Raw genomic sequence first — 21,299 nt, 5'->3', positions numbered from 1 at the left:
ATAGTTTAAGAAAATCATGAAACTAAAAATTTTGAAAAAAAAGTTTTTGAATCACTCTGTATGTATATGTTAGTTGAAATTTAAATCTCTACACCACTTCCCCTTCGAACGACGAGCAGGATTATCAGGAATGATATCGGAACCTAGAGCAGAAATCAGTGGGTTGGAGTGGTTTGTCAATCGGGAGCAGAAACGTTTATATAGGATTTTTGCAGTTTTTTCTATTGTATTCATTTTTAAGTCTTTATGAAAAGTGTGATTAGAAACACTTAAGCACAAAAGGGGGCATTTGTGATTATGCGGAGGGTTATGGATTGGAAGGTTTGTATTTTTTATGTGTTGGATTTTTTTGACTGCGACCCTTAACTGGATCCCGTAAGTCCAAATGGGCATTAACAAAGTGTTATATATAAGTATTTTTGTTTTTGTATTAAGTTTAGAGTATTTACCGAGAAGAAATTGTAGCGATTTTCGTCTAGAGTTTATAATTTGTACTAGATAACTTTGTCAAATTCTTGGACTATCCCAAGGGGGCTGCTGAGCAGTATTTTTTTTTCTAAAGAATTAGTTATGGAGTCAGTCGGCCTGCGGATTTAATGTATAGTTGAGTGACCTGCACGAAAACCAAATTGGGTTTGTGGTATAGCTGAAACGTCATTTAGAGTAGGAGAAATCCGTTTTAGTACTAACTTAGGACGGAGTATCAGGGAGTTTACCTTATTTTAGGATGACGACTGAGGTTTGTCATTTAAGAGGAAAAATTTAAGCTTCAAATACTTTGTGCATATGTATATTTTAAATATTTTTACATATGTGTAAGAAAAAGTTATGAGGAATCTTATATTATGTTTTTTAGAATTTTAAGATTTTGACTCATCGACTAATATATTACCTATTTTATTGACATTTATTTTATAAACATAGAAATGAAAAAAATGAAGCATCAGACTAAAATACATTTTCATGAATACAATTTTTTGCATTGAAATTTATTAGTATATAGAATATAATGTTGCTGGTACACGCATATACAGGGTTGGGCTTATCATAGTTACATGTAACTAAGTTATGTAACTTGTAACATGTAACTAGTTACACATCTTCCTGTAGCTTAGTATTAAAATTAAAAGTTACATTATACATAATTACATATTTAATATTTATCACTGTGATTACCATATTATTATAAACCAAATTTAAATTAAAAAAAGAATTTTGGTGCTGTAAATTGTAATTACAAATTTATAAACATAATATTATGTATGTTTATATATTTTTGGCCGTAATCGACTCTATTTAATATTTATAAGTTTATAACACAGAACAAAATGTTTTTAACGACAATTTTTTTATGATAAAAATAAGTCATTATCAATTTTAAATAACTATGTCACAATAAAAAAAACTATTTGTAAAATTTAATAGTTTTAATATAAATCTCTTTTATTCTGCTCCAGTGGAAAGGTTATTTTCATTTGCTGGGTGCATTCGTTGTCCTATTAAAAGAAATTTATCTGACCACAATTTTGAAAAATTAGTTTTTCTTAAGAGGACTTCATACTGTGTTGCAATTTACCTATTATCAAATTTATAGGTAAGAATATTATCTAGAAAATGTCATATGCTTTTATTGATATTATCATTTTAAAATGAGTTATAAATATTTTAAAGTTGTAATATTTTACAGAGCTATAACTCACTTTAAAATGATAATATCAATAAAAGCATATGACATTTTCTAGATAATATTCTTACCATTAAATTTACTCTAATATTAAAGCTAACGTCACAAAATGTGTTCCGCTGAACATAAATTTGCTATGATCTACATTAGTAGTACCTATCATATTATATAAACATCATTGATTTGGTTAATAATTGAATTACTATAAATATTAATATTTTATATTACTATACCTATAAATTTCAGGCACTTATTTCATAAGAAGACTAACTACTAATTTTATGATTTTTACGTTAGACAATTGACAAATGTTTTAAATTTTGTATTATATAAACATGTTTTTTTATTATTTTTATTATTGTGATTATATAGGTAGGTTGTCTTATGTTTAATACATTAAACTTTTTAAACGTGTTAATAATATTATAATAAATAAATAAATATAAACATATTTCATTTATCAATGTAACTTTTAACTTTAAATGTAACTTAGTTACATAACTGTTACACAACATAAAAGTATCTAGTATCTTGTAACTGATTACACAGTTTTAGAATAACTTGTAACTAATAACCAGTTACAATAAATAAAGTAACTTGCACAATCCTGCGCATATAAGCGATTTTCAAATGTGATACTCGACCAATCATCATGGTTTTAATCGACAACATTAAGTTAGTTAGGGTTATGAAGCTGTCATCGACCACCATTTTTTTGTTCATCAAAGACTTCTATTTGAATTTTTATTAATTAATTACAATCAATTATTTAAAAGGTTTTTGAATGATATTTATATTTTTAATTATCTTATGATGAGTGATGATCATGATAAAGATACTAATTTTATCATTTGTGAATGTGACAGTAAATAAGAAAGAGCAATTATAACTAGCTTTTGAGCATGATGGCTTCATGCATTGTACAAAAGACACCACTGATAACTCCAGTCTTAGCCACTAATAAGTCATAAGTATAAATGTTTTGCTACCTATGGTGATGATCTGATGCAAGGAATATGTCTGTCAAATGCTTAATAAAAAAAAATATTGTACGCTGTATCATCTGTCACGTAATTTGTTTGTTAGTTATTATACGACGAAATCTATTGAGAAACAAAACTTTCTAAACTACTTACAAATGAAAATAGGTAAACAACAGATCGTACTCGAATATTTAATACCCACAGCGACAAACGATTGAATGAATGACAAATTTATTTTGTTTGCTAAATTCTGCGCATATAATTTGGTTTAAATGGGCTGCATGTGCTAACGCTATCAATATTGAATATTTAGAAATTCATTATTGTGTTTATGTAAAAGGTAGAACCTAGAAAGATATAAAAATAACTCACTTTGTGTTAAACGAATTTGTTAATAAAATGTTTATATAAATATTAAATATACTAACACCGTTATTTTTTATATTCGTTCAAAGTTTAAATTGGTTTAACAGTTAAAAGATGAATAACAATTTTAATAATTTTGATTCAATAATATGATTTATTGGGACCTAAAACATTTACGTATATTATAAATTTTAATTAACACACAATGAAAAAATATGTCAACATCATGAAAATCTAAATAGAATTTTTTATAGTTGTTCATATTGAATCCAAAAAAATCTAAAAAAGACATAATAACATTTTTATAGCTAATTAAAATTTTAAAATTCAAATTTGAACGATAGTGTATAAATTTACAGTTTCAAATCATAAAAATTACAATTAAAATAAAAAATATAATTTTCTTTAGAAAAATATTATGTAACTAAAATTAATTTTTATTAATTTTTGAAGTTATGAGTTATTAAATGTAATATAAACCTAAGCCATTAAGTACATGTTTTCTAGTGACTCAATTCAGTATAAAATACTCACTTAACCAAGAGAGTGATTTTACAAATCTATTTTATAAGCAGTCATTCAATTTTTTCTTTATTTTAAATGGATTTATAATATATTGTATTTATAAACAACTATTTAATACACCCAAAAAACAGACACTATAAATGACATATTATTTTCATCTCCTAATAGTTGATAGTTTGATACACATTTTTAATTTAATGTTCACAATACACAATAATTAAATAATACAAAGAAAAAAAGAAAAACAATATAACTATTGAAAATTGAATTATACGTCATTAATACAAATATTGATTATTATAAAATATAACCAATGATACTGATCAGTGAAAAACTATCTTAAAACAATTTTATGTTAAAAACACAATTGATTTTTTTAATATTTTTTTTATTAATGAAATATAGTATTTAACAACAATGTTGAGATAATATATATTCTAAAAGTATTTACACAATAATATTTAATAACTTTCAAAATAGTTTAATATTTTAATTATAAATTGTGTCTATATAAAGCTACCTAGACACATGTCTAGATATAATTAATTTAACAAAAAAAGAAAAAGTACATTTAGAGCACAGGAATTATATAAATATTTTTTATAATGATAAAGTACAATAAATTTATATTTAAGCGATATAATATGCTCACACACAGCAAAGTAGAACTATAAAACAGTTAAAATAATTTTTAGAAATAGCACATGTCTTGTAACATTAAGATTAATTTACATTTTCAAATAACGTACTAAAAGTATTTTTTGGCAAAATTATGTCTGAACAAATTTTATAAACATTTTTATTTAAGATATTTTAAAAGGTTTGAGCTAAATTGTATTTGTTTGTAAATGCTCTTCCATGAAAAAAGAATTGAATACATTTTTATGTATCAATATTATTAAATACAATTGTTTACTAAATGCTGTATGGTACCTTATACATTGTAATTAATACAAATGTTGTTCATAATTAGTTTTCACAATACAAAATAAACAACTGTTAAACATGGTAACTTTTTATGTTTTAAAAAAATAAACATATTCGCAAAAGCGTAAGCACGATCTAAGAAAAACAACAATAATAAATTTGATTATTATTGCAGCTTTAGGTCATATGTAATTTCAATAATAATGAGTGCTTAGTATTGCAATAAATAAATAGTTTAATTTATTATATAGTATTTAAGTACCCTATGTTTAATTAACAAATTAGAACGGATATTAGTTGAATGTTATAATAAAATTATTTTCAATGAAAAAATGGATTATGTTTTAATTATGTTATATAAATTTTACTTTCGTTCACCAAAATTAAAGTTTAACAAAAATCATAACCACTATTCATTTAATTTTTTTTGTACATCAATCATTACATTCAAAACACTTTTGTAATTTATTTATTACATACATGCGCCTTATTGATAAAAACACAGTTCTTAAAATCTATAAGTAATAGTAACTATATGAATTGGAGATATATAACGAGAAACATCAATGAATAAAACACTTTAACTCCAAAATTAATTAACGATGCATAAAATAAAAACAGAATATAAATTAAGGAATGTATTTTAAACCTCTAAAAGGTTAAATACGGTTTCACCGTTTATTTGATGTTGTAAGGTCATGATATCACTGTACGGTTTTATAAATATTAATATATACTACTATATCTATATTTAAAATCGTAACAATTGAGGGAACATTAACCTGAATATATTTGTGTTTCATTCTTGAGCAAACCCTTCAGTCTCCTCAATAGCATAATTGAGTTTTTCGACTAGTTGGTCATAGCTCTTGTATGGCGGTAAGTCTAACCTGTTAAAGCATGTGTGAGACCGAGGTAACCATGTTTCTTTACCAACCTTTTCGATGCAAAACCTCTGCGCTCCATTGCTCCCTAAACAAAAGTACAATTATATTTAATAATAATTACCAATATCTTAATTTAATACTATTAAAAAATAAAACATAATAATTTATAGCAATATTATCCTTAATATTATTATGTTTTAGTTTAACTCACCCATAAGTTCAGCGAACCCTCCAACTGGAACCCTACATGTTCCAGTCACAAACTGAAGAAGTCTTGCACGTTTTTCATTGTCAGCTTGTTTTACAAACTACAATTAAAAATTAAATACATTAAATATTGCCAAAACCCAAATACAAATAAAAAATTTAGTTAATAAGAAGGTTTATTCTCGGGTTAGAATAAAAACCTACATACTCTCAGTAAGACAATAATTTTGAAAATTGATTTAAATTTATAGGACAATTTCCTAGAATATGTAATGTATAGAAGTTTTTTTAGATTATTAACTAAAATAGGTGTATTAAATAAAAATAAAAATACTAATATAACCTAACCTTTCATGACGCATAAAATTCAATAAAAATTAAATTTTACTTTAACTACTATCTACACAAAGAGAACAATTTTATAAAATTATATTTGGAAATTAAAAACTGTATTTTTCGAGTATTGTCCTATTTTTTTTTGTGAAATTTATAAATTTACTAATCTAATATTAAGAAAAATGATTTATAATAATATATTCCAGTATTAAAAGAATATTTGCTTAATTTTTTCTTTATTGTTCATACATATAATATGAATATAACATAAAATTACAATAAAATAAATAAAATTTGGGATAGTCTTTACATTAATTTTTATGTTGAAAACAGAAATATTAATTAAATTAGATCTAGTACCTGCCAGAACCAGTTAATTTGCTTGCTAGTTCTGTTATAGTGCCGATAAATTGTGTGCTGTTGCCAGTCTTCAACATCAATCTCTTGCATGCCACACAACATGAGTTCAAGTTCACGTTCATCGAAATATTTTAACCATTCCAATGCAACTACTTCGTTAAATCCATCTAATAATGCTTGAGTCTGTTCTTCAATACCACGCGTCATTCTCCATTCAGTCATTAATCTAATGTATTCATCTTTGTTAGCATCAGTAACTTTCACTTTGTCACCATTTTCTATCAACTCGTGATGCACAACTTGTCCAAGTACTTCAAAATCTACCCCAAAGTACATTTCAATATCACTTTCTTCTAAATTATTGTCACGTATCCAAACCAATGAGTTATAAAATTCTGGGTCAATAGACTCGATATCTTTCATTGTAAGTTTTTTATTCAACATACGCTTGTAAAAAGGCATTGTGAATCCAGAATAAATAAAACGGCCATGATATAAAGCCTGAAATTGTATTAATAGTATACATATATATTTATATAATTTATATGGTTTAAGACATTTTTATTATAATACTTACCATAGCTATAAAACGTCCAATAAATTTGAAATATAACAAATGGTCTGGATTTACATACGAAGCAGGATTAATTTGTAGACTGTAATTGTTTTTATTGGCATATTCAAATAGACAGTACATTGGATTGAGTACTTCGTGGGAAAGTAAGAAGAACCATTCTCTGTTGAATTTAATAGTTACATTATTAATATTGGTAATGAATTGTTTTTAACAATAAATAGAAAATATATACCGTGAAACACCCCCATAATCCAAGCCTTCTTCACCGCGGAATACTATATACAAACGTTTCCTCATTTCATACGCAGCAGATCTCATTATTTGATGATAAGAATCTTCAAACAATGTCTGTCTGGAAACTGTAATCTTAATGTGACTTGATATTGCATTACTTTGACACAAATATCGGAATTGGCTTAATTTCCAACGGAATGATCTTTCATAAGCAGCAGGTACTCCGTAAGGACCAGTTGAACTAAAATTATAAATATGTTTATACATTATAATAAATAATAATTATGATTAATATTCTTTCTTATTATTAACCATTGAATAGGTGGTACATAGGTACGAGGATCTTCAAATGTAGTTGTATGTGTATTATGATCAACAAAATATCTAATTCCATCAGTAGTTTTTCTTACTTCCCAGCCAGTTGGTAAATCCGAATTATCAATAATCAATTCAGTTCTAAAAAATAAATCAACTGTAAAATATAATCAACAAAATATTTCTCATTTATACCCTTGTGTACGTGGATCTTCCCACTGAGTAATGCGACTTTTATGATTAACAAAATAACATCTACCATCTGGTTGAACACGCTTTTCCCAGCCATTAGGTAACTGTCCCATACGGTCTTCCTCCTCCACAACAGGGCTTGGCGTAACTCCTGTAGTTTGTCTACTATTTGGTCCTGACCCTGTTCCTAAAGCATGCTAAACATACCATACAATTATGATTAGTTACATAGAAAATCATAAAACATTTATATATTTTACTTGAGGATAAAGAAATCTTTGGTTTCCCTGTTGAACTACATGAGCTCTTTCGCCTTGCCAATGTTGGTAATGCTGCAGTCTTTCAACATTTGGTCGTTGCCATGTTGTAGTACGAGTATTATGATCCACATAATAAATACGTCCACGGTTATCTCTTCTTAGCTCCCAACCAGCAGGTAATGGTTGTGGTCTTTCCCAAGAAGTTGATTTAGTGTTATGATCAACATAATATTGTCGTCCAAATGCATCAAATCTCATTTCCCAACTACAATAAAATGTATAAATAAAATTTTTTAACTTAAAAATAAAAAATAATTTATTTTCACACACCCAACGGGTAAAGGTTCTTCTATTGGTAATGTAACAGGACCATTTTGATGATGAACAGTAATTGTTCCCTCAACAGAATTATTGTGTACTGATGAAGTTTGTGAAGGTCGAATGTTATTAGTTAACGCATTATTTATAAGATTAGTAGATACATTCATGTCTAAAATGTGTACAAATAAACTTCATTAAAAATCTATTATAAATGGATCATGTAATAAAATAAACAGCTATTACCTATTGTTGGAACAGGTGATGCAGCAACCGCCGTCGTTGAGGTACGACTACGAGCTCTAACTCCATTACTAAAATCGCCATCTGATAATCCTATTGAATATTAAATTACTTAAATTATTATTTCTTTTACATATTAAGTAAGATTACCTTGATGATTATTAGTACTAGTTCCTGGTTCTCTAGATGGATTTGAAACCTGAGACATATCAATTTGAAAACCATGTAATATAGTAATCAACTCTCCAACTTTGACCAAATTGTTAGATGTGGATGAACTTGATGTTAGATGATCATGATGACGAGTTCGCATCAAATCAATTGTCAACTCCAAATTATCACAGACACCATTATAATTACACAAAATATCATAAAGACTAATACTCTTTTCAGCTATAAGCACGTCTTTTTGAAATTTACAATAATCTAATACACGATAGTGTAATATTGAGTATGGAGTAACAAGTCTAAAAAAAAATATATTTCATTACCAATTATGATTGGATTTAAAGTTTGTATAATATTTATTAACATACACAGTAAATTCTTCATTCCATTTTGGTTGATATGTATTTTTGATAACTTCAGTTTTATTCCTTTTGAAATCGTCAACAATAAGTTCAACATATGGATGCGGTTTAATCAATCCACCATTATTTTTTAAATCTGCGCTTTCAACTAAAACAGCAATAAAAATCTGATGAACAATAAATCATCATAATATAAACTTAATTATTATAAAATAGATTTAATTGAAAACAATTGTATTGTTTTACAATTTACCAATGATATTGCAAAAACTATTATCTTTTATGGCAAATAAAACATGGCTTAACTATAACAACCTATAACTTTAGTGGTTATTTCCCACGTGAAACTGTTTTAAATTAATAATTTATAAATAGTGGCATAAATAGTGCCGTTCTAATACAAATTTTGAACTTACTTGTTACAATGAGTTGAAAAATTTGAATTTGATTTGAAGGAGCAATTACTCTATCCTGAGTTGATATAGAGCAATTGGACAAATTTTCTACAATAGTACCCATGGCAAACACAAATTTTCACCTATAGTGACTTAAAAAACATCAAAAGTTTTAACAAATTACTTTGTGGGCTAACCTAAAAAAAACCAAAAAAAAAATAGAAAATTAATATACATATAAATGAACAGTGTATCAAATGTAACAATTGATTTCAATTTAATGCCTGGATGACAAATATATTTGTTTCAATAGATACTCAATGAAAAATAAATAAATCAATATATTATACCTAAATAAATAACCTAACCTAAAATTAATTAAGATTAAAATTATAGTTTACATAATATAAAAAATTGGTGTAGGCACCTATGGATTATGTTTTCTTATTACAGATGATCATAAACTAGTATCAAAGATTAATAAAACAATATAACACTTCTTATATAATGAGTATGAAGGTCAAATAATATTATTATGTACCTAAGTGAAGCTTTAAACAACAAATAGGTCACAAAATAAAACTTTTAGCTAATAATCAACTACTTATATAATTTATGATTAGGTCTATGAATTTAATTTACTTATACACTCAAAAATGAAAAATGAACAAACAATTTATAACTATAAATAATGTGAGTAGAATATTAATATACAAAAATAAATTTACCTACATTAGATAGATATAAAAAGTAAGCTTTTTGTATTCAAATACAATTCATCATTTTTCTACGATAAAAAAAATGGCATGTAGTATATTTGATAATTGATATGCATTAACATCTAAAATATGCAAAATACAATTTAGTATTTAAAATGGTAATGCCATGAAACAAATTTATATGTTACCTACTCATTCTGAATTCAGAATACAATTTATCAATATACCTATTAAATGATTGAACCAATAGACCTGTTTATAACTGATTATAATAACAAATGAAACATACCTATTAGGGGTGATTAATATTCACATATTGATTAAAATTAAAAAAAAAAATCTAAGAACATAAAAAAATCAATTAATTCTTAATGTTTAGTCTTAATTTATTAATTTTATTTTTTAGATTAACACTAAAATATTATTTAATAATGTAACAGTGAAGGTAAGAATTTAAAAATTAAATATGTAATGCTTTTAAGTGTTTACTATTTGTGATTTTGATAGTTAATCTTTTTTTTTAATTAAATTTAGGTACTTCAACTAGTCTCAATTTGTGTATACTTGTACTATTATACTAAACTATTCTATATTAATATCAGTGTTAGAACATGATCATATAATATATTAGCCATGAGGTTGTTTTTTTGGTTCATAGTCATATATCTTATATGAATAATTGAAGTAATATATAAAAAATGGATATGCAAAAATTCAGAAAGTTTTCATCTAACATATAATAATTATATCAATGAAATTTATAAATAATTGTGATAAGTATAAGCTTATTATCAATTTTTATAAACATTAGTATATGATTATGTACCATGTATTAATTGTAAGATTGTGTTTTTGTTTCTTTATGTCGTTTATCTCACGTGAATGTTTAAGATATTATAAAAAAAAAAATTATATATGCTAAGATTTAGCAAGCTTATCATGATTAGAATCAGTTTTGTTCAGTTTTCTGCTTAAAAATCTAATTCTTAATTAAATTTGAAAGTTGGTATTACATTAGCATAATGTTATTTTATAGTTGTTTTAGTCATTAAGTAGGTATACCATCTATGTTTTGTCTTAAGAAAACGTTATACCCACATGTGTTGTCTCTGTCTTACGAACGTACATCATAGCAAATTTACGTTCAGCAGAACACATTTTGTGATGTTAGCTTTAATATTAAAGTAAATTTACTTATTATAAAATTAAAATATTAACTAGTCAATGTCATATGCTTTTATTTATATTATCATTCTAAAGTGAGTTATAAAAATTTTAAAGTTGTAATATTTTACACAGATATAACTCACTTTAAAACGATAATATAAATTAAAGCCTAATATGACATTGTAATAGGTAAATTTACTCTAATATTGAAGCTAATATCACAAAATATATTCTTCTGAACAAAAATTTGTTATGATATACGTTAGTAAGACAGAGACAACACATGTGGGTATAACGTCTTCTAAAGAACAACTCAACTAGAAAACTTATTTTTTAACCAAAATAATAGCTCAACCTCCATAAATATTACTAACGAGATATTGATTGTGAAAAAAACTGCTAACAATAAATTCATATTGATTCAGTAATTATAAAACAATTTATAGTATACCTAAGTAATACCACTAATGCATGAAGCAAAAAGCGACTTACCCTACGATACAATTTGTCGGTAAAAAAGAAAGAACTTGTGATAAGAGAGAAAACAAATCTCGAAAATGGATTATGTTCCCGTGGTATTTGAACACTTGAGTCTAGTACATGATTCTGAAGTATAATGAAAAAAGATAAGACCAAAGAGAAGAACAGAAACCTGTTAGTTTATAGCGTTATCATAATATATGTTAACATAATAACATTGTCCGAAACACTCAACAGTCGCCCTGACCCAGAAACAACGATGATGACCTAAGCCATGGTCGTCGTCTTCAGGGCCGGTCGAGCACTGACAGTAGACGAGGACAATATTGAAGAATGCGATACATGCCTACGTAGGTACACGTTCGTTATCTGGTCGATACCAATGAAAATTCGAGCGACACGATAAAGGAGAAGACAAAGAAACACATTGTGTTATAATCAAAAACAAAACGTAGATACGTCAGAACGACACTTAAAACTTTGATCTCGGTAACGAGGCGAGGGGGAGTGGCACTTACTGTGTGTTAACCAGCACTCCAATACGACACAATAATATTCGCTCCGGATCGGTGGCGGGTTCGGGACTGCGCTGGACTCGTCGGCCCTCGAGGTGGTACCCGCGGGGGGGCTAGCGGTCGAGTGTTGCGGGGCAGACCGCGAAGAAAGGCGAAAAACGTCTCGTCGTCTCTTCCTCCGCCGTTATCGACGATCGCCGATCGTATTACGGCGGTGGCGGACACGATGACGCCATGAGTGTTCCATCGGCGGAACGCCGCGAATAAATACACAACGGTTATGTCACTGTTGCGGTAGCGCCGGAGATTTCAGCGACCCGAAATCATTCGTTACTATCGACGACGCGTATTTCGGAACAGCGAACACGGTCCACCGCAGCTATCGGTTCGTTCGACTACAAATCACTGTTGTCAATCACGTAATAATAATAATAATATCGTCGTCGTCGTCGTCGCCGTATCGTACGCGTATCGTATCGCAAAATAATAATATCAGAATGATAGTAATAATTATTACAAAATGACAATGGCAAATCGCAATATCGTAAATCGTAATTGCGTGCGTGCGTGCGTGGGTTAATATTTTCCAAACACACCAGCCGCAGTCGTTTCAGCCGGAGAGAGAGAGTGCGTTTTGGGTCGCGAACTCGCGAGCGGACGAGATAACGCTACACGCGCGCGCGCCACACACACACACACACACACACACTCGTCACTCACACGAACACGCGCACATGCGCACACACTCGCGCTCATACTATTATACGTCTTTGCGCGCGACTGCCGACTGCTGTTGCACAATCAGCGCGGCGATGGTGTGTGCTCTCGCCACCGCGTTCGGCGTACTCTTCTCTGCGATGTTATGTGCTTATTCATTTTTTTTTTTTAATTTTTACCACGATAATTAAATCGTAGAGTTTATTTTGCGGAACGTTTCGATAACCAGATATTTATAATATCACACGGTCGTCGAAACGGCTACAACCGTAATGTTATTGGGAGGTACCTACATAATAATATTATTATGTATGTGATTACTACGTAAACAATATTCGATTCGAGTCTTATGCTACAATTACGTAATAATTATTATCGTTCTATAATCTATAGAGTTGTTGTTATTATTTTGAATTTTGAATCCGATGCGTTTAGATGTTTTTCGAGCAACTGCTGCTCGGGCACTCGCTCGTAGCCCGTAGGCGCAGAGTTTGTGAACGCCGTTGAAAACAAACTATAATAATATTATATCTTACGTCGCGTGAACTGGGCGTGTTCGCGACGCGGTTTTCGACGACGGTCGAAAGGTTTGCACACCGTTGCGCGTAGCTCGCGGGCGTACGACGAATTATACCAGAATGCAGTCTAACTACTTTAGCTACCTGCTTATTACCACGACTATAGTTATGAAACTGACGAATCTGGGGGACAATCGCGAATAATTAATGTCAACAATTTTATAAGAATAACATGATATTTCGTACACGGACCCGATTACATCGAAATCATTGCGAATAACCCCAAATGTCAAAACGATTCGAATGTGCATAAATTTTTCTTGGCACGATTGCACTGGTATCGAATACGACATTGAAATGGTTTGAAGGTATATCATAATATTTGGGGCAAAGACATAATATAACCCTGAAAAATCATAAAAGAGGTAACCCATGGTAGTATGGTGTACAAATGTGTAAAATAATCTAAAAATGTTTTTTCAATAAATTTTAATAGTTAACGAATACACTCTAAAATAAGAATGTCTTTACTAGGTAAAGAAGAGTAAAAAACTATAAAACATGAACCATAAGTGGTATGAGTCACGTGTGTGTTTACTGTTTACAAATATCAGTGAAGCTAAGGCTAAAATATTAACAATATTATTGATATCAAAATAGTGAAATATTTTTTTATCGTTTCGGAAAATGTACAAAGTACGATGTACCTACATGACACATTTCGATATACCAGTTTTTCAGTAAGTCATTTAAATAATTTTACAATTAAAAAATTAATGCTTGGTCAAAAAGCTTAAAAATGTAATAATATTCTTAATCAATATTGTTTATACTGGAATTTAAAAAAAATTGATCTGAAGCTTAAATTTTAATGAATTTTTCAACTCAAAAAGCATGTAAATATGTAATTAACTATAGAAACTTGTAACTTTTCACTATTATTTAACACTAATCATCATTTTCAACATTTAATACAATTTCAAAATATTTAGATATAATATGTTGTATATATATTGTAATAATATATTTGTAGCATTTGTAATTTACAATTTTGTTAGTTTATTTTTAATGTTTATAAAAATGTTTAGGCTTAATCCAATTACAGAAGCTAATAGTTTGAAAATTTAATTACTATATCTCACGTAGATAAGTGGTTACTTTAGTGATCTAAAAATATTAAAAAAACACTAACACTATTTTTTTTTAAGCGTTTGAATAAGTTCAAATTTTTACATAATTACAGGATATTAAACAAAAAATGTACTTTAACGATTTTGATTGTTTTCTTACATAATTCGACAGTATTCATGAAGTGTGTATGAGAACTGAGTGTATGTTTTTTAATTATTTCTAAGACCTAAATATTAAGAGCGGTACTCGTCTAATATGCTTACCTACCGTAAAAAGATAGGTATCTATCAGAAAACTGTATGCGTGTAGTATGCTACCTACCATAGTTATTTTTATTTTATTTCTTTTTATTGCGGGAAAGTACATTTGATGCGTTACGAAAAATGTAGATGACAAAGTATCAAGTGATACTGATGATATTGATGATGATTATTCAACTCAAAAAAATTACGGTAGGTACTTGCATTCAAGGTCCATTAATTTTTGGTATGTGTTGTAAAAATGTTGATGGGGTTCTAGAACGAAGATTTTTTAAATTGTAAAAAAGAGATAAGGCAACTTTATTACCAATAATACAAAATGAAATAGAACTATAGGATCAATTATTTATTCAGATCCATGGGGAGCATATAGTACCTTAAAAGATACAAGTTATCGTCATGAAACCGTTTATCATTCAGAGTATTTTTGTTGATCCTACAACGGACGCACAAACACAAACGATTGAGTGTATATGGAGACATGTTAAAACTTAATACGGAATTAAAACCCGAAGAGCAACAGATTTGTTAGACCGACAATTTAAAGAAGAATGGTGGGGTGGACCGCATATTAATGAACCATTAATACGCAACACGACTTATTAGACATTTTCTGGGATAATGTAAAAATAATATATAATGTATTAATGTGTAATAATATATATTATTACATAATGACGGATAGAAATATTATTAAGTACTTTACAACGATAAATTAATAAATTATTATTATTATTATTATTATTATTATTTTAGTAGGTATTATTTCAAGGCTACGGTAAATAGGTAGCATACTACAACTACACCAACGAGCAACGAATTAGCGGTAGATAGCATATTATATTATTATTAGACGAGTACTCAAATTATAGATTTACAATTTTACATAAGTACAATCAATATAAACAATGTGAATAATAAAAAAAAAACAAAATCTAAAAATCCTAGACGTTCATTCGAATACTCATATTGTATATAAAATATATACCTATATGGTTTAGTTATCATCACCGCTATAATCAAAAATTTAAATTATTATGGACTCTGGTACGCACAGCCGACTCTTTCCCCCGCCCCCGCGTGGACCGCAACGAGCACGTTCGTCAACGTCTTCTCATCGTCTTTTTACTATAATACCGTGAAGTCACGTAATTATTATATCATTTTGTAACTTTATCATGATTTAACAGGGCTCGGAAGTTCTAGCAAATGCATATTTTTCTTGGTTCGTCCTAGAACATCCAAAGTAAGATACAAATATGTTTCACATTTTTCTGATGTCATACACGAAATTTTATTTTGCTATTTTTTGCATATTATTACGGTTTTTACTGATATTTTGCTAATTTAAGGTTTTTAGTGCTATTTTTGATATATTTTTCACATAAATATATATTATAGGACCTATTTTATTAATTTGGAGTTATAAACGCTGTTTATGGGCATATTTTTAAAAACTAAATTACCTACCAAACAGCCGCCTACGAATATGTGAACGAAAATAATTTTTTTTATTTTAAGATGGTACGCATCCGAAATAAACTGCCTTAGACCGTTGTTATCGTCGATTAAATCGGACAATTCCGTTGGTTTATTTATTAATTGTTTATTTTTAAAATCGTGTCAGTCACATCGTACTATCACACAAACATAGGATTCGTTGTATTATCGTGCTGCAGTCGTATTCCTGTCGATACCTATTATAGTACCTACCTACCATCATGTTCTATGAAAAACATAAGAAATCTGTAAAATTAAAAATATCGAATACTTCATATTTAAAAAAATCTATAAAAAGTATATCTTAAATTTCATGTTTAAAAAAATTTGTTGGATATTTTATTTTGCATATTTTCCAATTGTTAGTGCTATTTATAGCGCTGATACCTAATATTAATGTTTTTATGTGCATATTTAAGCGCTAAAAATTAATTTTTTTAGTGCTATAACTTCCGAGCCCTGATTCGTGAAGAATGAAGATTGAAGACTAGAATAAGGAAACCAAACTCCGCTTCTGATAACGTCTCGAAATGAGTCGCACGATTAAACGGCTATAAATAGGTGGTGCTGCAGTTTAAGCTATAGGATCACTACTTTAACCCATGTAGTAGGTATAGGGATTATTCATGTTTTTTGCGTTTTTTGTAAAGTATATGTATTATTTCGAACCATAACTCATTATAAATTTTATAGCTCGTAAAATTACGCATTCATAAATGTGCATACACGTGTATGTATATATCAACAATGAAAGAAGAAACACTGAATGCATTAGCTGTTCTCAACATAGAATCAGAAAAAAATAAATATTTTTAATAATTGAACATTTTATAATACGATGTTGAACTAGCGTTACATGGTTTTTTACGGCGACTAACAATAATATTTGTCAATTACGAATCCCCAAAATAAAAATAGCAAAATTAATTGTGTGAAAATATATATAATATTTAAGACCAGTAAAATAAATGGTAGTTTCTATATATTATAATATTATATATTACAATATGTCTGTAAGAGGAGGCACCAAAGTCAGTTATTTAATATAATATTTAATTATTATGCACTTTCGGCTTTTGGCTATATATAGGCATTAGGCTATAATAATCCCGTTCGATTGATTGGTAACGTACTACCTATATAATATTATCATGATGACGCGTATGTTTGGTATGCGTGTGAAGTTGGAAATTAAAATTAATTTGCAAAATATTGACATCATGTTCGATTGGATTCGATTGGATCGGTCAAAGTCGGGGGGCTGCGTGAAGTTGGCCCTCCGTAACGGTTTTTCGCTTATTATATGTTAACGAGTTATTTGCAAATTCTGAAAACCAATTTGCAATTATTTGCTATTGATTTGCAAAATATTGACATCATGTTCGATTGGATTCGATTGGATCGGTCAAAGTCGGGGGGCTGCGTGAAGTTGGCCCTCCGTAACGGTTTTTCGCTTATTATATGTTAACGAGTTATTTGCAAATTCTGAAAACCAATTTGCAATTATTTGCTATTGATTTGCAAAATATTGACATATTTCACGAATCGATCCGACAAAGTTGGGGGGGCCAACTTCACACACATATGTTTGGTCAATGTTGTTGTTTGTTTCATATCAATGTTTTATAATTTCAAAAAATTACTGACGATTTTTAATTTACTAATCTAATACGTATATTATATCTTATTATATTGTGTAGATGTCTTGAACATTTTGTATTTATTTTTTTTTATTTTTACACGACTTTGTCGATGCTGTAAAAGATCGTTATAAATTCATATTTCATAGGTATACTCAGTGTTTTATGAATATTATTGAAAAAAAAATATCTGTATAAAAATATCGTTAAATCAACAATAATTAAGTGTAGAAACAAAATGAATGTTTATTAACCAATTTATCAGAATTTTGGTTAACATAACAACGAGTTAACCGTGATCCGCGAGTAAATTATAGGAATTTCTTATAAAATATAATTAGTAAAATCACAAATAGCGGTGTATCGTTGAAACCCATGGATGAGACAAAAAGATAGTATATATATATTATAATAATAATCAAATGTATTTCATTGTCAATTACAATATTATACAATCTAGCTTATAACTCATCACTTTTAAAAATTTTCGTTAATGTAGAACTAATATTGAAATACTTGATGTGATATGACTACATGATTATTTTCAACATTTAATATATATATTATATTTAACTTCAAAGTTACTGATATTTTGTTTGAAAACTCATTGATGGATTGATGTGTAAAACAGCTACAATATAACAAATAATTTATATAATATAAATCATAATTATAATACATAATTCTTTGTTTTATGTATTTGAATTTTAGATTGAATACCTAATGATTATGTCTAATAATTCAAAAGTGGTTGACTTGGTTCACCACATATAATTGTATTAATTTTTGACAGTCTAGGATAGTAAAATATTAAATGGAGTTTGTACTTTTAAAAATGTAACATATTTTTGTACACAAAAAAAGATTAGGTATAGTATTTTCTTTTACAGAAAATATAAAATATGATTAATTGATTTTTGTTATTTAGTTAACATAGAGATTGGAATAAATCTACAAAGTGAATAAATTGTTAAGTTATTTTAATTCAACATATTATATAAATATAATTAATTAATATAGTATTTATAAATCTTTCTTATACTGTATAGTGTATATATAACAAGTTCACTCAGTACTTTGATGTTTTCATTGACAGCTTTGGATTTTTTAATAGAATCTAGTATCGTCAAATAGTTCCTAATTTCTTGGTTCTCTATTGCAGTACGCGATGTAATGGTCAACAGACGTGCGCAATCTGCTTAACCCTTTTCAATATTCACATACTCCCCTTGACTCATGTCTTTTCGTTATAAATTAAAACTTGAGGAATGTTTTTCAACTGTATGTTCAACTGTGGAACTGCTTTAGTTGATTGGTTCTTATACTTAGATGTTTCTCCTGTAAATAAAAGTTATGTTAATATAAATAATTTTTTATAATAGTTAGGTAATATTTTATTCAAAGAGTCAACTATTAAGTACCTTCCCATTTTAAAATTTCTATAATTAAATATTTAAATGACAGTTTGATGCTTCAGTTCGTATCGTTTTTTCGCCATTGCATGTGTTTATTTGGCATTTGTTGATTTTCCCACAAGTAAAATATTCAATGTTAAAGCGTTCTAATAGACATTCTTGTAAATCATCTAAATTATCCTCCGTGTTGAATGTTATGTATGTAGTATGTACCTAATTGGTTTTTGTATTTTTTTGGAATATTCACATGTAGGATTTGAACATATTGTATAATCGAAAGCTGTTAGCAGATCTATAAATAATTTTTGTATTACAAAGGCTGCTTTTGCATGCCATGACACCAATGTTATGTCATCAATGTTCCTCTTTTATGGTTCAAGGTAATATAATCATATTTGAGTTCTTTCCTTATATGTTATAGGTCTGATTCCTTTTTGAACAATAGATGAAATAAAATGGAGAAATTCGTTTGAGTTTTCTAGACAATCTATTTCTTCTGAATATTTCTTACTATCACAATAAGACACCATAAATATTAATGATAGTGTATCAAATGCACAAGTATTACTAAGTACAATTTTACCGAAACCTTTTTTATTGGGACTTTTGAGGTCAGTCACTTTTGAACCATTTTTTTAAATTTGGTAGTGATACAATTTTGTTTGAATTATTTAAGTCAATATAACGCAAATGTGTATTAGGATTTAAGTAAGAGATTTTAGTACACTGTGTTTTTGACTTTCGATCCCATCCTTCTTCAGCAGTATTTTCTTCACTATAATTGTTGATCAATATTGGTTCGTTTACTGCATTTTTATTTTCAGAGTATAGTATATCATTAATATTATTTTTATCAATTGTAGTAAAGTCATCTTCGTCCATAAAAGCACTGGTTTGAACTAAATTGTCATTAATCGTGTCACTTTAAATAATTTCACTATAATAATTTGAAGAAGCAGAATGCAAAAGAAAAGTTCCCCGGAGCGAAGTTATGTGTTGTTCTAAAAATACATCAATGTTTGTAGGACGATCTATATCTTTAAAAGTTACAGTTTTTAATTTTTTGAAACTTGATTCTACTCCTATAGAACTTGATGTCAAGTTTCCATATTTAAAAATAGAAATCATCAAGCCTGACCACAAAGGTAAATAATTTATAGATTAAATTATTAAAGGCACTAATGTGGGTAAATATGTAGGCTTATTTTTGTAGTCGAGTTTGTGCACCGTGGGTAATTTATTAATATTCAACTCAATTTTACATATATTATGGATTACCCCTAGTATTACGATTAATATATGCTACGTTAGCCTTTTTACAGAAAAGTGTATTTGGGCTTACTACATCCCTAAACCAAAACGTCTAAAACGTATAAAACAAATTACACGTCTGAAACGTCGGACTCTATTCCCGGGGGGTTAATACGATTTTTAGGAATGTTATTTCTTTTCTACACATCCAATTACAACAAACCATACTACAACCTAAAATAAAAGTTGTCATAATAATCGCACAACTATTCGATTTTTAATTAATTAATTCATGTTATATAATATATGTTGTATCACATCCGGCCATTCGGGTGATTACGCGGTGATCAGTCATCCTCCAGCAGCCCGCTACTGGACTACGAGATTTTAAAGTGTTATATATGAAACTAGCAGGGGTGGTAGCCAGAGATGTGTGTAATGTAATGATGCAAGTCTCAAGTCGATCGCACATTTATTCAATTTTTAATTAATTAATTTAAGTTATATTTGCATAACACACGTGTGATTCACAATTTAACCTGCATTCCTGATTCCTCCTTAATTACATTATCAATATAAATAAATACGCCATAAATACACATCGTATTAATGCTTTAATAATCTACTTTCATATTCATAAATTTTTC

General features: G+C 28.2%; 2 protein-coding genes across 4 annotated transcripts in view; one reads left to right on the top strand and one right to left on the bottom strand.

The window, feature by feature from the left end:
* Nucleotides 1-21,299, top strand: part of LOC132924446 (leiomodin-2-like) — a 74,367-nt gene that overhangs the window by 39,434 nt on the left and 13,634 nt on the right. The gene's annotated exons all lie outside the window — the stretch shown is intronic.
* LOC132924441 (E3 ubiquitin-protein ligase Su(dx)-like) lies at nt 4,144-12,890 on the bottom strand. Its single transcript, XM_060988764.1, has 14 exons — nt 12,224-12,890; nt 9,361-9,536; nt 8,951-9,092; nt 8,565-8,881; nt 8,418-8,507; nt 8,184-8,343; nt 7,854-8,118; nt 7,597-7,790; nt 7,399-7,542; nt 7,085-7,327; nt 6,853-7,012; nt 6,276-6,776; nt 5,584-5,680; nt 4,144-5,457 (listed from the first exon to the last, which is right to left on the bottom strand). Exons 2-14 carry the CDS (start codon nt 9,461-9,463, stop codon nt 5,285-5,287), a joined length of 2,589 nt encoding a protein of 862 aa, XP_060844747.1. The 5' UTR covers nt 9,464-9,536; nt 12,224-12,890; the 3' UTR covers nt 4,144-5,284.

This window comes from Rhopalosiphum padi, chromosome 3 (genome assembly GCF_020882245.1).
Source record: "Rhopalosiphum padi isolate XX-2018 chromosome 3, ASM2088224v1, whole genome shotgun sequence".
Lineage (NCBI taxonomy): Eukaryota > Metazoa > Arthropoda > Insecta > Hemiptera > Aphididae > Rhopalosiphum > Rhopalosiphum padi.
This window is presented reverse-complemented; position numbering and strand designations above follow the sequence as displayed.

Coding starts and splice junctions, on each gene's coding strand:
- LOC132924441 (XM_060988764.1), bottom strand. CDS start 9,463: ATGGGTACTATTGTAGAAAATTTGTCCAATTGCTCTATATCAACTCAG. Junction 7,328..7,398: donor TATGTACCACCTATTCAATG/GTTAATAATAAG, acceptor TTATAATTTTAG/TTCAACTGGTCCTTACGGAG. Junction 5,681..6,275: donor AAATTAACTGGTTCTGGCAG/GTACTAGATCTA, acceptor TTTTAATTGTAG/TTTGTAAAACAAGCTGACAA.